Source organism: Humulus lupulus, chromosome 1, assembly GCF_963169125.1.
Source record: "Humulus lupulus chromosome 1, drHumLupu1.1, whole genome shotgun sequence".
In the NCBI taxonomy this organism is placed as follows: domain Eukaryota; kingdom Viridiplantae; phylum Streptophyta; class Magnoliopsida; order Rosales; family Cannabaceae; genus Humulus; species Humulus lupulus.
Genome location: NC_084793.1, coordinates 310,121,058 through 310,143,747, shown reverse-complemented (window position 1 = coordinate 310,143,747; position 22,690 = coordinate 310,121,058). Strand labels below are relative to the sequence as shown.

General features: G+C 36.3%; 4 protein-coding genes across 5 annotated transcripts; 1 reads left to right on the top strand and 3 right to left on the bottom strand.

Moving 5' to 3' along the window:
* The first annotated feature begins 793 nt into the window (after window positions 1-793).
* On the top strand, window positions 794-3,256 carry LOC133812897 (ammonium transporter 2 member 3-like). The gene is made up of 3 exons (XM_062246734.1): window positions 794-1,554; window positions 2,373-2,658; window positions 2,739-3,256. Exons 1-3 carry the CDS (start codon window positions 850-852, stop codon window positions 3,254-3,256), a joined length of 1,509 nt encoding a protein of 502 aa, XP_062102718.1. The 5' UTR covers window positions 794-849.
* Window positions 3,257-3,486: 230 nt separating this feature from the next.
* Window positions 3,487-6,063, bottom strand: LOC133812896 (bifunctional nuclease 2). The gene is made up of 9 exons (XM_062246733.1): window positions 5,650-6,063; window positions 5,338-5,550; window positions 5,186-5,238; window positions 5,028-5,084; window positions 4,511-4,576; window positions 4,339-4,410; window positions 4,138-4,247; window positions 3,960-4,051; window positions 3,487-3,873 (listed from the first exon to the last, which is right to left on the bottom strand). Exons 1-9 carry the CDS (start codon window positions 5,945-5,947, stop codon window positions 3,824-3,826), a joined length of 1,011 nt encoding a protein of 336 aa, XP_062102717.1. The 5' UTR covers window positions 5,948-6,063; the 3' UTR covers window positions 3,487-3,823.
* A 1,090-nt stretch (window positions 6,064-7,153) lies between these two features.
* Window positions 7,154-11,206, bottom strand: LOC133812895 (ankyrin repeat domain-containing protein, chloroplastic). The gene is made up of 7 exons (XM_062246731.1): window positions 10,403-11,206; window positions 9,738-9,814; window positions 9,521-9,619; window positions 9,301-9,399; window positions 8,283-8,381; window positions 8,091-8,189; window positions 7,154-7,594 (listed from the first exon to the last, which is right to left on the bottom strand). The coding sequence occupies exons 1-7, from the start codon at window positions 11,175-11,177 to the stop codon at window positions 7,496-7,498; spliced, it is 1,347 nt and encodes a 448-aa protein (XP_062102715.1). The 5' UTR covers window positions 11,178-11,206; the 3' UTR covers window positions 7,154-7,495.
* A 2,240-nt stretch (window positions 11,207-13,446) lies between these two features.
* Window positions 13,447-17,425, bottom strand: LOC133812894 (oligopeptide transporter 7-like). 2 transcript variants are annotated; one of them, XM_062246729.1, is made up of 6 exons: window positions 17,249-17,425; window positions 16,564-17,158; window positions 15,011-15,580; window positions 14,579-14,834; window positions 14,296-14,478; window positions 13,447-14,204 (listed from the first exon to the last, which is right to left on the bottom strand). In XM_062246729.1, exons 1-6 carry the CDS (start codon window positions 17,280-17,282, stop codon window positions 13,590-13,592), a joined length of 2,253 nt encoding a protein of 750 aa, XP_062102713.1. In that variant the 5' UTR covers window positions 17,283-17,425; the 3' UTR covers window positions 13,447-13,589. The 2 variants fall into 2 exon arrangements, with proteins under 2 accessions (XP_062102713.1, XP_062102714.1); XM_062246730.1 differs by having other exon boundaries at window positions 16,564-17,153; window positions 17,249-17,403.
* Window positions 17,426-22,690: the final 5,265 nt, after the last annotated feature.

Sequence of the window (22,690 nt, the reverse complement as noted above, 5' to 3'; positions counted from 1 at the left end):
AAAGTCAACCACGCAATATAAACGTGCGTATGCCAGACATCACGTGTCTGTTCTATTCCTGAATTCTTGGATACGCAGTATAAACGTGCGTGTTCGGACATCCCACGCCTGATTTGGGCCATGCGGCCCATTAATCATATTTACCTTTTGATTAGACCCCACTTCACTGTAATATAAAATGTAAATATAAATCATTGATATAACAGATATGATTTGAGGGATCAAAAGGGTCACGATTTGACCCCAACCTTTCCCAGGGGTCAACCTCCTATAAATACCAAAACCTTGGATAGTACAAAGGGTTGGCTTCTCCTTGTAAAGTAAATACTTTGTAAGACACAGTAAGGAGAGATCAATAATATCGACTGGTGGACTAAGGAGATTTTAACCGAACCACCTAAAAAAGGAGTGACCATCTTTTTTTTGCAATTATCTTCTACATTCTCAATTATTATTATTTTCATATTACGGTTTATCAATCAGTACTAATCCTTCCTATTTATTCGTATAATTTACTGTTGGCGAAAAATCGCGTCGACAACCTGGTCCAAAAAGTCATTTATCAAGACACATGGTGAAAATAGTTAATTGGACAAAAAGATAGAAACACAAAGTCCAAATAGTGATTTACAAAATATAGGGTCCAAATAGTCCAAAAAGATATAACCTCTCAAAAAAAAATAGATTCATTCTTGTAATAAATTAAGTTTCTACATAAATAAGAATCTGTGTACATGAATCTATTTTATATATGTGTATGAATATTTGAAGCAGTAATAGCCGGCAGATAAAACATAGATTATATATCTTGGAGAACACACCAACCAAGGAACTAAACTCCAAATATTTATGGCTCTATATAATATAATCTCAGCTAAGCTGGTTCAAAATTTCAACCAAATTTTTTGTCTTTCTTCTTCTTCTTCTTCTTCTTCTTCTTATCTAGCTAGCTATATGATCAGTAATTACACTGGTATTCTACCAGAGGGCCTATGGCCAGGAGAGGCATCACCAGAGTGGCTGAACAAAGGAGACAACGCATGGCAGCTGACGGCAACCACCATGGTGGGCATGCAGAGCGTTCCAGGGCTGGTGATACTGTACGGCAGCATGGTGAAGAGGAAATGGGCTGTGAACTCAGCCTTCATGGCCCTCTATGCCTTTGCCATGGTGCTGTTATGTTGGGTCCTCTGGGCTCATCACATGTCCTTTGGCTCAAGGTTGACCCCTTTTGTGGGGAATCCAGGGTTGGCACTGAGTGAGAAGTTTCTACTGAGGCAGTCAAAGCTTGGGCTTGTCCCAATGGCTGACTATGTGTATTATCAGTTTGTTTTTGCTGCCATTACAGTGATTTTGCTTGCAGGGTCTTTGCTTGGGAGGATGAACTTCTATGCTTGGATGATGTTTGTTCCACTTTGGCTTACTCTGTCTTATACTGTGGGAGCTTTTAGTGTTTGGGGTGGTGGGTTTCTTGAGGATGTCATTATTGATTATGCTGGTGGTTATGTTATTCATCTCTCCTCTGGTGTGGCTGGTTTCACTGCTGCTTATTGGGTGAGGCCAAGTCTTTTTGTTGAGCTAAAAACAAAATCCTTTCATTTATTAATTTACTCGAAAAAGTTCAACCAACTAGCACATCTCATCGTGACTTTTTCTCATTGAATTTTGCTATTTGGCACCTTAAGATGTCCAACAACACACGAGGTGACACCTCATAATTGGTTAGACATACCCCATAATACTTATTAAATTCAAATGTGTGGGATTCAATATTGAATTGCACCAATAGTGATACGACATCTCATTGTGGTGTTGGGCACCACTAGTGCCCCTTAGCAATTATCTTTCTTATTAGATTGCGTCCACAATCAATTTTTTGGCTAACTCGAGATAGAGTTCGTCCTCAAGGTCCTTGAGTTAGTAGCACGAATCACTAGGTGACGAGCCCGAAAATTGATTAGACACTTTCTTTTGGGGCATATGCCTTGATAGAAGAAAGTCATTTAATTTGAGATAGGTTGGTTCTAGGTGACTTTTTCTTATTAGGGCAAGTGCAAAAAAAAAAAATAGAATTACATATTTACTTTTTGAGCATATCACTCAATAGAAGAAAGTCACCTAACTAGAGAAAGACTTGTCCTTTGAGTCACCAAACACTACTCTAATTTATTATCTGATTGCATATCAACTTGTTACACGAAAAAATATGAACCAATACTTGAACATTTATAGTTGGTAAGTGTCAGCAAAGAAAGTGAAATGCATTATATTTTAGAGTGAGTTGTGTGAGTGTATTCTAGTGTTATAGATAGGATGATTTGGTTGGTGATTTGGATTATGATTATGAATGATAATGATGATCACATACATAGGTGGGTCCTAGGTTATCGGACGACAGGAGACACTTTCCCCCAAACAACATAATTCACATGTTGGGAGGTGCAGGGTTTCTATGGCTGGGCTGGGCAGGCTTCAATGGTGGTTCTCCATTTGCAGCTGACTTGATAGCATCACTAGCCATTCTCAACACCCATATCTGTGCTGCCACCAGCCTCTTGATCTGGGTTTCCATGGACATGATTGTCTACAAGAAAAGTTCTGTGGTTGGAGCTGTTCAGGGCATGATCACTGGCCTGGTCTGTATCACCCCTGGTGCAGGTCAGTTTCTCTTAACAACTTACATCTAAGAACTGTTCCAAGTTGCATAACGTTGACTTATGATCATCTGTGGTGGACAGGGATTGTGGATCCATGGGCAGCTGTTATAATGGGAATATTGTCTGGTTCAATACCATGGTATACAATGATGGTTTTGCATAAAAGATCAGTGATCTTCCAAAGTGTGGATGACACATTAGGGGTCTTCCATACACACGCCGTAGCTGGCCTCTTGGGTGGCCTCCTCTCCGGCATCTTTGCTCGAACCAATCTTCTAAAAATGATGTATGGTTCGAGTGTGTCGTTTGCTGTCTCCAGAGGAAAACCAGGAGGCTGGTTCAAACAGTTGGGATATCAGCTGGAAGGAGCTCTTTTCATAACAGTTTGGAATGTAGTCATTACCACCTTGATTTGTCTCTTGATCAGTAGGGTAGTTGATCTGAGGATGAATGAGGAGGATTTGGAGATCGGTGACGATGCTGTGCACGGCGAAGAAGTATATGCTCTTTGGGGTGACGGTGAAAGAGCGCCGAGCTCACGTCGGCGCTGGCAAATGCACCCCAGAATCCCTTCTATCGTCTGCCTGCGCGGCAATTGAAATTGCTAGCTACAGCTTTAGATCCCTTAAGTCACTTTGTCATTTCTGTAAATGTTCATGTGTGACACTGTCATGCCATTCAAGCCACTTTGAAAACTATGCAAATTTTTTGTTCACAACAGCCAATAAGACCCTAATATTAACAGAAGATAAGCCACTTGAAATAATGATCACAAATCTATGTTCAGCATATTAACAGAACAACCATTGTTCTAAAATAAATAGTAATATTTACAAAGAAAGGCCTGGATTAGATTCAGAATACTAAAAATGAAAACAAGGTAGTTCTTTCTTGTCACACATAACTGTAGGTATAAATTTCAACTAAGAGGACAATACAATTGACCTGAACTATATAACTATTTGATTTGACATTTACATGTCGTCCTATAAAATATATATATCTTAAGTAGCTGTACATAGTTGAAGTCTCGTTATGTAGGTGTTCCATCCACTCAGAGTGGTATCCAGTGAAATGACATGCCAAAGGGTTTAGAAGGCATACACACAGCCACATTGGACAGGTAATAGGCTAATATATCTGAAGTGGATGAACTCACAATATGGCTAGCTGTGAATTGACTTGCGAAGCTGCAATAGTTTGTCTTTCCACATAGCTGCAGCAACATCAATAATATTGGTTATTATTCTGTATAATAAAATCACAAGCAATGTGAAGTCAAAAGGCCAAAACTAAATTTACCTGCATCTTTGTATCTTTCTTCTTTGACAGCTAAGTCAATATTCTTCACCAAAACAAGTTCCTGAGACAAAAAATCAGGACCCTCTACAGCACTGAAGAACACAAGACAGGGATTAGAGTAACACTACTCGAACAACGATGGTAAAATTGGGAGGTTCAAACAATTCAGAATCAATACCTGTCAAGAGATACATCATAAGTAGATTTTGCATCACGCACTCTGCCCATTCCATAACTAATTCTAATAGCATCTGTCACGACAATATGTTTATTTACATATATGGGTGCCTGCAAAAAATAATTACAAATCATTAAAAACAAATCAAAATGAAGAAATCTCCTCCCTTTTCCTCCTTAGGTAAATTTTTTAGTTATATACCTTGCATCTATGAGCCACATTTATGGCATCAGAGGGACGAGCATCCACACTTATAATGTCCTTTTCCCCTGGCTGCACAGAATAAGAAACTTTATGTAACATGAAAAGAAACTTCATAATGGTACTTTTCTTCTAGAAAATGGAATAAGAATTAAAGTCCAATTTTTATTACCTTACTAAAGTATAATCTGGCAAAGTAAGTGTTGACCACTCTTTCTGTAATTTTTACCATATGTACCTGAAATTGAACAGGAAAAAGTAATAAGGACAAGCAAAATAAATAAGAAAGGGTTTAACAAATGACTGTCAACTAAGTGAAGATTTGAAAAAGTTGAAATACAGTAAAATAAATCTAGATTGTAATTGATTCTTCGAACATTTTCTCAAGTGTCTGATATTTTAAACTTTAAATTAACAAAAAATGAAGATGACCCAACTCCGAAGGAAGAACTATACTGAACTCCATGACCATGATGGCACAACTGTGTATCATAAACAAGATTCACCATGAACATAACTAAAAGAGAAGGGCATACTGCCTTTACTCAAGTATGACATAAATTATATAGTTATGCAAATTCGGTTGACAAAATTTCCAAAATTTATTTTATGGGCATCCTTGAATAAATAAATGAATGCAAGACAGATGAAAAACTAGAGTCGAAATGGGTTAACGAGAGAATTCATACTTCATAACCAAGCTTCTCCACAAGATTTTTCATAAATTGGAACTGGTTTGGAGTCTCCTGCAAGCCAAAAACAGAACAAGGACATACTTTTAGGGGTGAAAACTAAACAAAGGTCCAATATCATGAACACTTGAGAGCACCAGCGTTAACAAAATTACCCCATTCCCATCTCCCCAATTAGCATCTACCAGTTTCTCAATAGCAAACTCGCCTGTAAATTCAGTAGAGAATGATCATATAAGTATATTCATACTTCATAGCATCTTTTTGAAAGTGTGTATATACTTCCAAAAAAAATATGTGTATATACCTACAACAATTGGGAGCAAAAAGTCACCATCACAAGAAATCTTGAGAAAAATGGTGGGATTTTGGAACCGATGGAGAAAGCCTTGACTAATGAGATTGAAATCAGGTCGCAATTCCTTCCTTTGAACAGAGAAACGAAACATATTAGGAGTCGATTGCCGCCACGTATCTTCCTTAAAACCGCGCCTCAACATACGGTAGTGCGACATGGTTTCTGCACTAGCTCAGAAAAAGAAACCAAACAAAACTCCAATTTCAGAAACAGAAGAAGAAAAAACGACGATCAAATCGATGAGATAGAAAGATAATGGACCTGAAAGGAGTAAGGTAGCCTCGAGATAATCATCGCGGTCACGATCACCGCCATTATTAGTGGATCTAGAGCCGGAAGAAGAAGAAGAAGAGTTGCAGCGAATGAAAATAGGGTTGTTGTTGTTGTTGTGGCGTCGAAGACTAGAACGACACCGTTTGGGACGAAAAGCCAACTGAAAAGAACAAGAAGACGGAGAAGAAGAACGGATCATCGAAGGAGTGACATTAGTTTGATCGGAGGAGAGGATTCCGATTCCGGCGACTGAACGGGCACATAATTGAGCTCCGGCTCCGGCCATGGCAATTCTGAGATTTGGGTTTTTACAGATTAAAAAAAAAAAGTTGATACTATTGTAATGAGCTAAGGAAGCAAACGAAGAAGAAGAAGTAGTTGAGTTTTTTTTTTGTTTGGCTAAAGTCGTTTTCCTCATAAAATAAAACCAACAAATGTGTCGTCATTATCTCAAATATTTATATATACAACTTTTTTATAATTAATAATTAATTAAATAAATAAATATTTGTTTTTTAAGAGATAAATAAATAGTGTGAAAAGTTATTTGTCATTTTTATTTTTCTATTCTATAAATTATAGCTTATAATAATAGATAAGATCACTTACCTGTCTCTTCTCTTCTAGATACTTTAGTTTGATTTTTTATTTTTATTTTTAGAAAAAATATCTTTTTTGCCATTGTAATTTTTAATAAGATATATTTTGTTAAATGATAATTCAGAATATGTGATTTACAAAATAGATCAAAATAATAACTTATATTTAATTTTGATCAAAATATTTTTAATTATAAGATTAATTCTCGGATCATTAGTGATGCAATAAGTTCAGAAAAGCAAAAAAAACTAGTCGAAGAGCTGAAAATGAAATATTATATTTGAAATTTTTTTTGACCGAGTATAATGTACTATTTTGTAAAACACATGGTCTGAATTGTCATTTAACAAAATATATCTTATTAAAAATCACAAGAGCGAATATGATATTTTCCAAAAAAATTTATATGTATAACTATAGGGCATCGAATCCCCAAAGTTTTTTTCTTTTCCTTATTTATTAAATCAACAATAATTACTCATCACATGATTAATAATATAAAAATTGAGAAGATTTTTTCGTTTTATTTGAAAATAATAACTTTGATATGGTAAGCAAAATTTTAGGATATATTTGTTTTGAATTTAAGTTTTTTATAATTTTTAAGATAATAAATTAACCAAGCATTTGAATGAATCTTACCCATTTAATATTTTTAAATTTAAATGCAAATCTAATTTTTCTTTTTCTTAAAAAAAAAGATTGATTTGGAAGTTTAGTAAACACAAGTTTGAAATAAATGGTTAAAGTCGGAAACTTCAAAGCATTTTAGTTAGGTATTGTCGTTAGTCAATCCTAGTTATTAACTAACTAAACCATATACAACCCCACACCAAAATCAATAAAAATCAAAGCTTTTGACAATATAACATAAGATTTAATGCAAAACATATAAAAGTCAGAAGCTTTTTCTATATCAACCATGCAATTTTTCATTAATTTTCTAAATAAATATTCAATGCTTTAACTAATTACAATAAAAAAAATTATCAGAAGAAACAGCTCACACCAATGATCTTTTGTATCTAAAACTTCATCTATGTCTCTTTAAACCCAACATGACAACTCAAGTAAGATTGTGGCTACAAATTTTATGATCTAGGTTTTCCCTTTTTTAAAAAAAAAAACCGAAATTCCCACCAAACCCTACGAGTACCAAAAAACTATAACAATTGCTATGTAGGTACCCAGAAAAGACTCGAGCCATAGACTTTATGGACCTGTGTTTTCTCGCTCAACGTTGCTTAGGGAACAGCTTTAGAAGTTTGATTAGCTCGTAAGTGCGCCTGTCACGACCCGAACACAGGCATATATCAAGAGGGGTCAACCCATCCTGCACCAAACATTAAGACAAGAATTTAAGTTGTGAAAAGGATTACCATAATCTTTGAAAGATTAGAGAAGTAATATTTGATATAATAAAAAGTTTTATACTTTTTTGGACCCTGTGTTTTGACAAATTACTTTTTGGACCCTATATTTTGTAAAATTGTTAAAATAGAACCTTAAACCCAATTTTGGTCAATGTTTTTTCAACTAAAATCACAAATAATTTACCAAACTAACAATTCAGAACAAAAATAAAATCATTTTGCTTAAAAACTGTGTTGTTATATTCAATTTTTTCTTCATCAAAATTGAGTTTAGGATTCTATTTTAACTATTTTACAAAACATAGAGTCCAAAAAGTAATTTGTCAAAACACAGGGTCCAAACAGGTAATGGGAAAAAACACAGGGTCCAAAAAAATATAACCCCATAATAAAACTATAAATAACCAATCTCTCATAACTGAAACATGGTCAAAAGGATTCAGCTTGTGTTGTTACCTTGTTTTTTAAGGTTTTATCAGCTCCTTTGATTAATAAGAGCTTCACAACATCTGTTCTTCGAGCTTGAACAGCGAGATGCAACGGTGTCCATCCATCCTGGTAAGGTCTCAGACAATTGAAATTCAAAACTAAATTAATCGTTCGATTGAGCTCGAAAGGTTAAGCAATAGCGAGAACTATGAAGCTTACATTGTCCTGAATGTTTATATCGACGTTGTACAAGAGGAGAATTTTAATTGCTTGACTGGAAGCTGTTCGGACAGCATAATGCATCAATGTCGCGCCATCCTGTTTACGTGAACCAGAACAGAAACAAATAAATAAACAAAAGAAAAACATGAAAAGGGGCAGCACAGCAGTAAACATTTTTCCATGAAAACTCAAGAAATGAAAACGCCAGGTCTTGAACTGAGAAGCCACCCCATTCTCACCGCTAGGTTAGCCCTAATGGCTTTTTTGTTTCCACAATGATTGCATTGCACTCAGAGAAAATCTTTCATTCTTCTATGCTAAATGCTCTAATGATTTATGGCAAATTGTCACTGTTCAATAAGAACCCAACCTGTGGTGTTAGTTCAGCCACTTTGTCTGTTATGCTGATGTGGTTTTCGGGTTCTCTTTATTGTTCGCAACTTTATTTTTAGTGAGTTAATTCTGTTAAGAGGAATTAGCTTTATAACATTGGTCTATTTAAATACAGAGTGATAAAGAATTAAAAGAAAGAGATTGGAGGGTTGTAAAAAGAGTTCAAGTGTATCTGATCTTGATCTCTCATTGTGTGAGCTCTCTTTGTAATTTTGAAGCAAGACTTCCTGGTGTAATCTCTTGTACTGTTCTCAAGGTTTATGAATAAAGTTCTCAGCCATTCTCAAGGTTTATGAATAAAGTTCTCAGCCATTTTTGAGGCTGTTCTACCCCTTGGATGTAGGATTACTTTGTAATCCGAACCAAGTAAATTTGTGTTGTTTTTGGCTCAATTCTGTTTTGTCATTCTCTGTTTTTGTTAGTTCTTTTGTTGTTGGTTTTCAACACAACCCACCAATGGTAACAACAGTAACAGAAAGTCCACACATTCAGTTTCCATAGATAGGCTTCATCACCATCAAACTTTACATATTTGCTTCGATTGTAGTAAATCACTTATATAATCATCTATGAAATTAAGAATAGGCATAAAAGGCACTGATGAAGGTGAAATTATACTCACTTTATCACAAACAAAAGGGTTTGCATCTTCCCTCAGAAGATAGTTCGTAACAGCCTGTTTTTTACCAATTATGGCTTTGTGCATAGCAGTCCAACCATCCTGGCAAGTAAACAAATCAAAGTTCTAATGAGAAAGAAGAAGAAGAATGCCAGCACCAAGGAAACATTTTCCTCATCGAAAAGTCCATTCGAGAAGCAGTAATTATACTCTCCGTACGTACCTTATCCACAGCATTGACATCAGCATTGTGTTTCATCGCAGCATCCACGAAGTAAAATGCTCCCGATGCAGCTAGAGTGTGAAGGGGTAGCCATTTTTCCTGGAAAAAGGTTTATTCTTTTACTTATTTGTACTCACTCTTAACTTAAAACATTGTTAATTTATAAAATAAGCAAAGGGATAGAGAGAATAATAGTCATGAAACATTAAAAACTTACAGAGGTAGCAGATTTCAGATCAGGTATCCGCTTATTTAAAAGAATTTTCTCCTCCTTCGTAAACAATTTCCGGGGCCCTATTAAGTATTTTAAATCCGAACTTAAGAAAATGTCCCATTATATATGCATAAAACAACTCAGACAAGCAATACAAAAGATACTCCTACTAAGAACATTCATGGAGTTTATCACAACTCATAATTTTATATCATATGCCCCTATAAGATGGTGGCACTGTTCGAGCACCAATTTTGAACAAGATAGTTTTCTTAGGTTTGCTTGCTATTATTTTGAACCAAATACTCGTTTGAGTAATTGGACTATGATACTATGTTAAAATCCATACTTTCCCAATTGACAATGAGTGATTAGTACATATATTCTTATGAGAGTATTAATATCATCACATACATATTCCATTCCATGTGAGCCAATACTCAGGCAAGCAATACAAAAATTTTCTTGTTAAAATTCATGGGTTCAATTAGCAATGACTGAAGTAACACAAATTCTTGATATTATAGCTCACTAAGTTCTTTTCGAGCAGTAATCTTAAACTGAGTTTCTAACAACTTTTTTCTAGTTTTGCTAGCTATTATTCAGATCAAATGTTCGTTTGAGCTAATAGTCTTATAACTCAGGAAAAGAAAACAGTGATTAAGTACCTTCAGATTTCTTCTCAGAAGGGTCATATTTCCCACTATTGAAGAACTCAGCAACATCATCCAAACCCTTACCATAAACAGCCCACCTGGGATTCTTAGGCAAAACCCGCCCACTCGAAGACCCAATTGACTCACTCTGCGGCGACCCTTTATCTTCATTCTCCTCAACCTCAACCTGGTCTGGAAAATTCGATGGAGGGTCATCCAGAACAAGCGGCTTCAACTGAGCCAATTTGGCTTCGCGGTAAGACAAGTAGTCCTCCAAATTCACATTCCTCAATGGTTGCAACCCCTTCCTCTTCATCTCGACCCGGGAACCGAACTGTAATTCCTGAGCGATTTTTCGCTTCTCTTTCTTGGTAATATTGATCTCTGCTTGAACCTCCCTCCATTTATCCGGGACCAAATTCTCAGGCCGAATTGCTGCAGCACCTTTCTTGGGCTTGGCTACTTTGGCATTGGAGCTACTGGGCTCAGCTTCTTCTTTGAGAAAAGGGTCTTCGAATATTCCTTCCTCGAAAACAACACAGTCGCCAATAACATAGTCTTCTTCTTCTTCTTCTTCTTCTTCGTCGTCGTCGTCGTCGTTTTGAACGAAGCTAGAGGATTGGAAAGATGGAAAGAAAGACTGAAACTTTCTTGGGAATTTGAGTGAAGAAGAAGCTGGGGATGATGAGAGAGATAGGTTGGAGGTGTATGTGAGAGAAAGATGGGTGGTGGGGAGGAGAGAGAATAACTGGGATGAGTGTGGGTTTAGCAGAGTTGAAGGCAGCATCGTTTAGCAATGGCAGCCAAAAAGATAGTCTTTTCTTTATTAATATCATTATTTTTTTAAAAGGAAATATCATTACTAAAAAACAATAATAATGCAAAGAAACGACAATACTTTAAAAACGACAAAACCCCATAAAACCGACAATATTTCTCACAAACTACAATAATATTAAGGTCTTTTGGCAAAACGGTCTATTTTTAAAGTTATTTTGTACTCTAACTTAATTTTAATAATTTTTTGCAAAATGACTTCTCATAATTTAGATAGTTAGTCAAAAATTTAGACAGGTGATCAAAAAATTCAACAGTAGGTCGAAAATTTTAAATAGCTGGTCGAAAAATTTAGACAACTAATCAAATTTTAGACAGAGATTTTTTTACAAAAAAAAACTATCAAAAGTTAGCCAGAGTAAAAAATTAATTTTAAAAAATAGCAATTTTTACTAATTTCTCTAATATTAAAACGATAATATTTGTACAAGACACAATAATACAAAAGAAACGACAAAAATTCTTATAAACGGCATTATTTATAAAAACGACATCAATACAAATAAAACGACAGAAACCAGTAAAACGACATTATTTATCGAAAACGATAGTCATCCTAAAAAACGACAATATTTCTAAAATACCACAATTTTTTTACAAAGAAACGACAATGCTTCCCAAAAAGGACAAAAATCTCACAAACGACAATTTTTCAAAAAAACGACAATATCTCTGATATAACACAACTTCTTTTTTTTTTTCTTAAGGAGAAAAGGAAATTAGTAATAAAGCAAGACTAAATAAAAAAAATGAGGATATTTGTTTGTTTACTGCACTAAATTTAAAACAACAAAAGCAAGAGGAAGGGAAAGACATTCTTACAAAAAGGGAAATTAAAAATATATGGTGAAATCAATTATAATTAAAAATAAATGCAAAGAAATGAAAAAGAAAACAAGAAAATGTTAAATACAGCCAATGAATTAAAATATTTTTTTTATAGCACAACTTAGTTAAGCTCATGCAATTGGAAGTAGTACAATAAGCTTTGGAACTGGTAAATAGGGGAATTGCTAAATCAAAGAGAATTGAGAGAATTGCTATTTTACAAAGTATTACTATTAAAAAAAATGATAGGTAACTATTTGTTATCATATGTTTTTGTAAAGTATCATTTTGGTACCATGTGTTTACAAATAATGCTTATTTGGTACCTGCATTTTGAAATCGTACATATTTGATACCCTATATTTTAAAATTGTACATATTTGGTACCCTAAACTCAAATTTAATTAATAAAATTTTACAAATTTAATTAAATTAATCCCAATCATACGAACTATAAATTATATATAACTGCTGATAGTTGGGTCATATTGACAAAATTTTATCAATTAGGATACTAAATATCTATGTTTTCAGAATACAAGATACGTAGGAGCATTATTGAAAACAGAAGATACTAGAATGATACTTTGCAAAAATAAAGGGTACGAAATGAGTAAATTCACTTAATAAAATAAAGCTCTTTTGTCAAGCATGCAAAAAATGATAAATAAAAAAGTATATGGTTTTTGGATGAATTAGGATCTTGGTAGGGACCATGCTGGTCTTTTTAACAAAGATTAAATAAACTAGGAAGTGTTGTTGAGCTTTGCTTAGAATAGAAGTAGTTAATACCAAACCCAAAATTTTTGTTATGGAGTTTTAGATCTTTGGAATTTTGACCTTTACAAATACTGAGCAAACTCCGGTTAAGTTATTTTAATGGGTTTTCTTATAGGTTATATGAGAATTTGATTGTGATGTTTTTATCTTGGTAGTAGTTAACTATTTGGTACCCTGTATTTTTGCAAAATATCATTTTGGTACTCTGTGTTTACAAATAATGTTCATTTAGTACTTTGCATTTTAAAATCGTACATATTTAATACCAACTATTTTAAAATTGTACATATTTGGTAACTTAAACTAAAATTTTATTAACAATTTAATCAAATTACTCTCAATCATACGAGCTACAAATTATATATAAGTTTGGTCATAGTGACAAAATTTTATCAATTAGAATACCAAATATCTATGTTTTCAAAATACGGAGTACTATATGCATTATTGAAAACAGAGGGTACCAGAACGATACTTTGCAAAAACAAAGGTAGCAAACTAGTAAATTCCCTTTTATCTTTAATGGGTGAAGAACTCACAAAAAAAAAATACAATTAGACCAAGCTGTTATAGTTTAGTTATAATTTTGAATACTTGAATGGAACACAACATTAACAAACCAAAATTACATTTGACAGAGTTTTGCTACAATTTGTTTTCATTGAAAGCATTTTACAAAGAATAACTGTATATATACAGACTTATACAGTGGAAAAAATCAAACAGATAAATAGTTTACTATCACACACTTGCTTTACAGAACTGAGCAACCATGAACCACAATTCCTTGTTCGGTTGGGCAAGAAGCCAAAGGACAACCTTCTGAGCCATTTCCCCACCATTTGAGTCTCACATGCTCCATCCCCAGGCACAAGTACAGCAACACCCCCATGAAGGCTAAACCAGCATCAAGAGCCCCGGACAGCACATAGTTGTGGCGGCTCCACCAGCTACGGTAGTACCTATAAGCAATAAATCCCGAGGCGAATCCAATCAGAATCCAACTGGTGTAGTTGACTGCCGTAGCTGGGGGCATGTTGATTGTTGATCCTAAGATCACAGGCATGTTGATGAGTGCAATCCAATGCTTGTCCGGGAAGGCCTTGTGCGCAAGCCAAACTAACACGGTTGCCACAGCACCTGCTAAGAAAAACCAGTTAATGGATGAATAAAAGCCAAGATCTCCAAAGATTCTACGAGGTCCGATTAGGCCCCAGATGACAGAAGCATCATAAAACACATGGTCTCCGGGACAAGTCCAGGGACTATCTGCTGGAAGCAAATCCCTGTCACATATGTCTGGGATTGTGTCCATGAGCCACCATGCTGTCATTAGATGTGCAAAGGCAGATACAACAGTTCCCACAACCTGATAAGAAGAGGAAAAGCTCTTAAAATCATTACAAGTCACTGTGATCAAGAGACTTGATGATGGAAAGTTATGAGGACAGGAAGATAACCTGGGCCATGAACATTGCTCTAGGAGGAATCTTCATGTAATGACCTAGCTTGAAATCTTCTAAAAATGCTATTCCCTGTTTCATACTTATATAGCCATAGACCTTGAAGCACATGTTAGCAACAGGGTAACCTGGGTAAATGTATCCAATGATGTACTCTGTGATTACATTCAAGCCTGGTAGCTGTGAACCAATAAAAACATATATCTGGTTAGACACCAAAGGTGAAACAATTTCAACGATTGTTGATATCTTTGATCAACAACAAGAAATGGAGTTAGACCTGATTAGTTGTGGCTTTGATAACTCCAATAGGAAGAGTGAAAAAAAATGCTATGCCACATGCAAGCAAGACACCCCACCACTTCAACTGGAGCTGATCATTGTAATACTCGCATATATATATGGTGGCTGCTATGTTAAGAAAAAGGATGCACATGAACCACCATTCAGGAACTTGTTTATACTTTCTCATGAGTCTTGTGTGCACATCCATTTTCTTTTCTTGAAACGCAGACTTGCTTAGATCCCATATTTGTCTACAAGCAACCAAAAACTAGTCCTGCTGATAAAATGTACTATAATGTTCAAGACAGCAGAGTAACTATACCAAAAACAGGTTTTGTCATACATGTCGTGCTATGTTGAAGTGGTGATTCCAAAAACGTAAAATGAACTTAAATTAAACAGGTCTGTGACAAAGTGAAAAGCATACCTTCCATGAAAGAGAGCAACGTGAGCAATGGTGGCAGTAAGGCATGCAAAATTAAAACCATAGGTGATAGCGAACAAAGTGCTCATATGAAGAGGACCCTGGCGTTCATATGCATCCATATCAAGGTGGAACTTGGAGTCAGTTATAGCTGAAACATTGTAGCGTTGGCCAGTGGATGTGAAAAGGCCATCTGAGAAAATGGGGAATGTTTTGGCTTTGTAGAAATTGAGCCAGTAAGCAATAGGTACGATGACATAGAGCACAACGGCAAAACCAACGGCTACGTTTGCAGTAGCAAACCATGGGCTGGCAAGCGGGCTTCCGAGGTAAGAAGCTATACTAGACCAATCAAACCCGAAAGCACCAATTCCGAGGCCACGAAGTCCTGAACCCAGCTGATGGGCAAGGATGGAAGCTGGGAATATCCAGCAGAACCAGGAGAGAGATGTTAGCCTTGAGAATAAGTAGCCTGGAAAAACATAGTAAGCAAAACTACATATAAAGGCTATTAGAAAGAATTGATTCCGAGTTAACCCCCTCTTTGGCCTCTTCTCTTTCTCGTGTAATGCCCTGCAAATAATACACGAAAGACTAAGACAAACAACTACAACAGTAAGGAAAAAATGCTTAGAGGGTAGTTAATTAAAACATTAAGTTCAGTTCTTACCGATAGAGAAAAAATATTCCACATGGAAAGTGTGTGGGTACATTCAACAATACATAAGAGTAATGTTTAATCTACTCATCACCAATTAGTTACCATACACATCATTATACTTCTAGACCATTTTCCACATTCGAACATGGTATCAAGAGCCAAAGAAAACTCTAACAAGTATGTATTCTATATATTCTATCTAAAACCAAAACTGGTCCAAAAAAAGAGCTAAAAGAGTAATTTGTGATTGGTACAAAAAGATAGCCAAAAGAGCCACTTGTAATTCAGTGATAATGAGTCAAAAAGAGTTAAAGTGTCACTTGTGATCGAGTCGTCCAAAATTTGTGAACAAAAATAGGCACCAATTGTTTTTCAGATGAAAACTCATTTTTCTTACCATACAACTCATTCTACTTCTAGAACACTTTACATATTCTACCACTTACACCATTAATACTACGGAGAACAAACATTACTGGCTTGGCTTCTCTCTTTTTTTTTTTACAACAAATGTCCTATTTGTATTGAGTAAATGGTCAAAAATACTAACTTTCAAGCTGGGTATCAATGTATCATAATAATTCCTAATCAAATTATCAAATCAAATGCGAACTTTTTTCATAAAAGAGAATCAGGTACTGTATATCATTATTTAGCCATATTACAATTTGAAAACATATCAAAATATAATGGGGTCAGGTTGTTAAGAATATACTAAAGAATTTTAATGATAGTAATGCAATACCACGTTTAAGGTTTTTTAACAGTTAAAGTGTATGCAAAAGATGAAACTCATTGATTTTGGGAACTTACTATTCACGTAGAGTCGAAGAAGACACCAAAAAAGTGGCTTAATCAGAAAAAAGATTCTAACTTTTCTATTTTTAAAGTTTACCTAAAAAGAGAAACCTGGACGAGATTCTGGGGCCACCACATAGCCGCGGGCTCCACCAAATAGCGCCGAAACACCCCAGCCCACCCAAATCCGAGAACCTGGGTGGTTAGAACAACTAACAAGGCGACGAAAAACGTGAGGTTTTTCTTGTAAAATATCTTCACAGCGCTGACGATGTCGATGGCATACACATTCCCAGCTCCCGAGTTAGCGAAGATCGTGATCAGAACATGCTCTTTCACGTTGAACGGCCCTGGATTCAGCGTGAATTCCCATTTCTTATCCTTGAAGAAAACCCGATCGGTAATCATCGAGGCCATCAGGTGTCCAAGCGGGACAACCGCGATCTGAGCCGAGATCGAAGTTAGAGAAAGAGGCTCCTTTCGGTACCAGAAGAATTGCTTGAGGAACGACAGGAGAACGCAAGCAAAGATCCCGAGGACCCATGTCCTGAAAGTGACGGCCGGTGAAGAAGGATCGTCGGTGACCGGAACAGTGAGCGCGACTTCCTCGATCGGAGAATTTTCTTCGGCGGAAGGTCCCGGCAGTCTTGAATCGAATATCGCATCGTGTTGGGAGGCTTCGTCTTTCTGAACTAACGAAGAAGAAGAGAAGAAGTTGCAATAAAACAGTGTTTGGATGGTGAGAATTCACCCGAGAAAATGAAAGGAAAAAAAAAACTTACTTAGAAGCGGAGCTGTGATTTCGTGAGTAGTCATCTCCTTTGTCCGTACAGACCAACCAGTTCGTTGGTCCGTTATACCATTTTTGTTCGTGGATCGATAATGACCGTTGGATTATTAGGGCACGTGGTTTTTGGACGGTAGCGGTTGGATTCTTTCTTCTACTTAATAAATTATAATAAGCTTTTTAAAAAGATTGAGTTGAATTTGATTTTGTATATTATATATAATGAACTGCTTACGTCACTGATTACGAAGATTGAATTTGAATATTGTCGTATGTATTTGGATTACTATAAAGGTTAGATGCATTTTTCGATGAGGACTAACGTTTTAAGGAATAAACAACATATCACCACAACAACTCTATTGTTTTTTTTGGCTATTTGGCCTCAACTCGATTGTTGAATGAAATCTGATTGTCTCCATATTATTCAAGCAATTTTGAACAAGTGATTTGATTGCATTGTTAGAAATAATTATTATTGTAATATGTAATGCTATTTTAAAATTATATTATGTCATTGTCCAAAAAGTATTAATAGTAGGCCGCCGCAAAAAGTAAGGCTTTCAATAGATTTAGAGTTTTAGTGAAAACTTTTATGTTATTTTCTTTAGTTATGATAAAATATATAATTAACATTTTATCAAAATTTCAAATAAAAAAAAATGAAGATGGGGCTTAAGCCGTCACACTAACCTTATTGGCTCTGTCCGTGATGGTAGGGGTGTGATTCAATGTTTTTAGGTATATTTTATCCGATCCAATTATTCATTAGATGTTTGATTTTTATAACTGATCTAATCCAATTAACTTATCTTAACCAATCCGATCCGATCAAATTATCTATTGGATTTGATCGATTTTATCCATTGGATGTGTCTCCTTGCCTACGTATTTGATGGGATTGGATCTATACAATATTTTGAGCATTTATTTAGTTTAATTTGTTCAAATAATTCATTATATTATAAATAGAAAGAGTAATTTGTTCAAAATAATACAACATCATACAAATACAACAAAAAAACTAAGCATAATTATAAATAAATAAATATATTTTTAAAATATATATACAATTTGATCGAATCAGTTTTATTGGATTTTTGCATACATCATTCAACAACCGATCCAATTTGAATCTTCAAAATCCGATTTGATCCAATCATAATTGGATATCTAATTTTTGGCGATCACTTCTAATTGGATTGGAAGATTTTTGCACACCCTTAGTCAATGGTGTCGCTCGCTCTTTGGTAAAATTGACACTTTCTTTGAATGCTTCTCATGTATAGTGGTTTGGTCATCCCCATTGTACTATCTTTATTATTCAGCTTAATGCCTACAATCGATAATATTTTCTTCACACTTTTTTCCCATTGAGTTTGTTCTTGATGGATTTTAATGAGGCCAAGCTTTTCCCTTGAGAAAAAAAAAATAGTAGAAAAACCATTTTAATAATGAAAAAAATATTACTTCATTTTAATAGACCCAATTATTTTGGATGGAAGTCTTATAATCTTAGACATCATGTGGTGGTGGGTAGGCTGTGATATTGAATCGAGTAGTGACAGAGCTAGAAATTATTTTCAGAGAGAGCTTGATAATTGATTTTTTTTTTTAAATAGTTGGTGTGTAATGATTATTTTATGTTTTTTAAAGAATAATATATAAATGTTTTAATTATTAAACACATGTAAGTGTTAGCTCAATTGTTGGGTGAGTCTTATATTTCCTAAAGACATACGTTTGAACCCTTAAGATTTTTTTCCCTCTAAATCAATATAATTTTAACAAAAGGATGCACGGTTCGAACTCGGAACTGGTAGAAGAAAAAAGTTACCATTTCACCAAGTAAAATTACTGTTATGATTAACTAAAAAATATATTTATTAAACTCCAGCGTAGGCTAGAGCCTACACAAATCACCATGTGGCTTCGTCCCTGGAATCGAGTAGATTAATATAAGAGAAAAACAAAAGAACAATGGTAGATTAATCGAGTAGATTAACGTCCATGTGGCTCCGTCCCTGGAAGCTTCATGACATCGCCACATGTTGGTGCTCCAACGAGGCCAAGTCCCCACCATTGGATCAGTTTTGTCAAACGATCCAGCATTCCAGGGGTTGTTGTAGAGGTCGACGACCCTCTTGTGGTAGTGACGCGGCAGGACCTGGACGGCCGGCGACTGTGCCGACCGTGAAGCTAGACATTGTGGAATTCTCTTGGACGTTAGCCTCAACATTTTCGATTCGAAATTGTGTTGAAGAGAAATTGAAAGGTGAAGTGGGTATTTAGAGTTTGAGTTTGAGATTCTGAATTAGAGGCGGTTCTGATTTTGTGGTGTGTACAGATGATGAGCTGACACGTGGAGGGTAATTGTAATGCCCCGAAATCCCTAATGCGGTTTAATGGCTGGATTAGTAGGCCGAGAGGACCATAACTATTTAATTATGTCATTAAATGAATATATGCATGTTTATGTGAATTATATTATAATATGATGTTATATGCATGCATGTGGGTCTACATTTGAATATTATGATGTTTTGATAATTTGGCCCATTGAGTGCAAATTTGTGTATTTGGGTGCATAATGTGATTTGTGAATGAGATCTCATTATTATGGAGATATATTCGAGCTATTTGGCATGAGACGGTCTTATATAATGGATTAGTGGTTTTGTCATAACGGGGTCAATTATTGGGTAATAAGAATGTTTATTTGATGATAAATTGAGAGTATTTGAGATCAGGAGGAAATTCTGGAAGTTTTGACTATAATACCCCCGAGAGTGTTTTTGGGACCCCGAGCACTATGTTTTATTTGAGGTTACTTAAGCTTGAAGTAGCTTGTCAGATAGAACATACGTTAGAAAACCTCTCGTTCTTCCCTATTAGTTCATTTTCACCATTCGAAGCGTTTTCGAAGATATCTCGAGTTCTAGAAGTCGGAATCAAGCGAGGATCGAGGCATAGCGATCCTAGGAAAGATTAGAAGCTTCTTGACCGAATGATTTGACGATAAACAACCCAATCAAAGGTAATCTAAGTTTAAAGCTTTGAGTTTTTAGAGTTTCTAAGCTTTGAATTGGCTTTTGTGAATTGTTGAGTTTTTGGTTTGATTGAGCCTTGGGTTTTGATGGTTTTGGACTATTGGGAAGCTTGAAAACTTTGATTTGATGAATTGGTAATGTTTAGGCATGATTTTGGAGGCTTTGAGGCATTGGAAAACGAGTTTGGGCATGTTTTAGGTTGGGGGTCGCGGCCCTATTATTGGAGTGTCGCGGCCCTAGCTCGAAGAAGCAGGTGGGAGGATTTGTGCTTGTTGGGCGCCACGGCCCTTGCTCCTAGAGTGGCTGGTGTAACGCCCCAACTCCTAGAACAGTTACGGTGTGCCTTGTAAACAGTGTTAAACTCGCTAATCGAGTCAGTTGGCCAAAATCGTGAACTAAGTATGATTAGCGGTTTAGGGATTAAAAACTTTGGTTAAGATGTAACGTTTCACTAGAACGTTTAACATATACATTGGGATCCCGAAAATATAGTTTCAGAGTCTATTACAGAAAACATTTACAACAGGCCGTTCTAAGCGGCAAAACAGGGTTCAACCCTAGTTCCACTTTAAACCTCGGCCGTGGCGGACGAGCAGCTGCATATGTACGCATCATCACCTAAGCTCTCCAACTCAAGGATGGTCCAGCTTCCTCTTGCTTTTACCTGCACCACGTAGCACCCGTGAGCCGAAGCCCAGCAAGAAAACCCAATAAAGCATGATATAATATCAACAACGATCATAATAACCATTCAGGACTATCAGTCCAAGCAAATAGGTGACAATAGCCAAAAGTCACAATAATGAGCATCGCTCCCTTTAGCCATGTGACGATAGGGTCACCAGGGCTTAACTGATACGTGATCCTTTCATAAGTTGATTAGGACAGGTGCATGGTGAATGGTCATCAACATAACCTTCCTCCCGACCCTAGAGTCGTGCCATGGACAACGTCCCTTGGCCGTGTGACAAACAGTCACCGGGGTCATATACCTTGGCCATAAACATCTGGTCGTAGACCAGGCAAGCGCTTATAAATTCTTCGACCTTAGGGTCGGTCTAGCATTAATGCCATAGAGCCATTCAATGCGTGATTCTCGACTTAAGCTTGTTTAGGACAGGTGCAAGGTGATTAGTCACCAACATAACCTTCCTCACGACTCTAGAGTCGAAACTATGGACAACGTCCCTTAGCCATGTGACAAATGGTCACCGGGGTCATATACCTTGGCTATAGTCATCTGGTCGTAGACCAGGCAAGCGCTTATAAGTTCTTCTCGACCTTAGGGTCGGTCTGGCATTAATGCTATAGAGCCATTCAATGCAAAATTCTCGACTTTAGAGTCGGTCCCTGACTAGTCAGTGTCAATCACAAGTAAGACATGCCACCAATCACATATTTCATGTTCCATATCCATAAACGAGGCATTTAGCATGCTTACTAAATAGGTATTAGTGTTATTAGGGCCATGCATAAACACAGAGGCTCAAGCTCTGAACAGTATCATACTCAGTTTATAAAGCACGTCCCAAACACATGTTTCTCATGCATCATACGCAACATATCCAGCAATCCAACATGCGCTAATAACAGCCATGCATGTCACATTTAATAGTCAACCAACATGCATCAAGAATAGCCATGCATGTCATACATAATAATCATCCAACATGCATCATAATAACCATGCATGTCATACATATACACAGGGTGCAGTTTTCTTACCTTTGGTCCAAGCACAGGTTACCAACAAATGAGCCACAAGCACGATCCTGACTCCAAGCCTCTAGTGTTAACCTAGTCACAACCACAAATGGTGACCCAATGAGTTCAAGTTCTCAAACCAACCCTTGAACTAAAACTTAGCCTCCAAGACATCAATCCTCACTAATCCGGGTAATAGGAATGATCCCGAGGCCTAAAACCATGTTCCCGGGGTCAAAATACCCAAACGGGCTCAAAAGCCTGCCTGAGCCGCGGCCGTGGCACCCTGAGCCGCGGCCCCCAGCACCACCAGAAGCAAGCGCCGCGGCGCCCAACCCAAGGGCCGCGGCACCCAGCAAGACAGAAAAGGGCACCTGCTTCATCGAGCAAGGGCCGCGGCGCCCAAGAACAGGGCCGCGGCCCAACTTCGGGGCAGCCATTTTTCCCTTCGTTTTAACCTTTTAAAACCTCCCAAGAACATGTCTAAACATTCCCAAATCATCAAATCAAAGTTCCCAAACTCCCCAATGGTCTAAAACCACCAAAACCCAAGGTTCAAACAACCTAAAAACTCAACGATTCACAAAGTCTAATTCAAGCTTAAAAACTTAAAACTTAAACTTGAATTACCTCCGATTGAGTTGTTTCCAACTAAATCCTCCGGCTAATAAGCTTCTAATTCT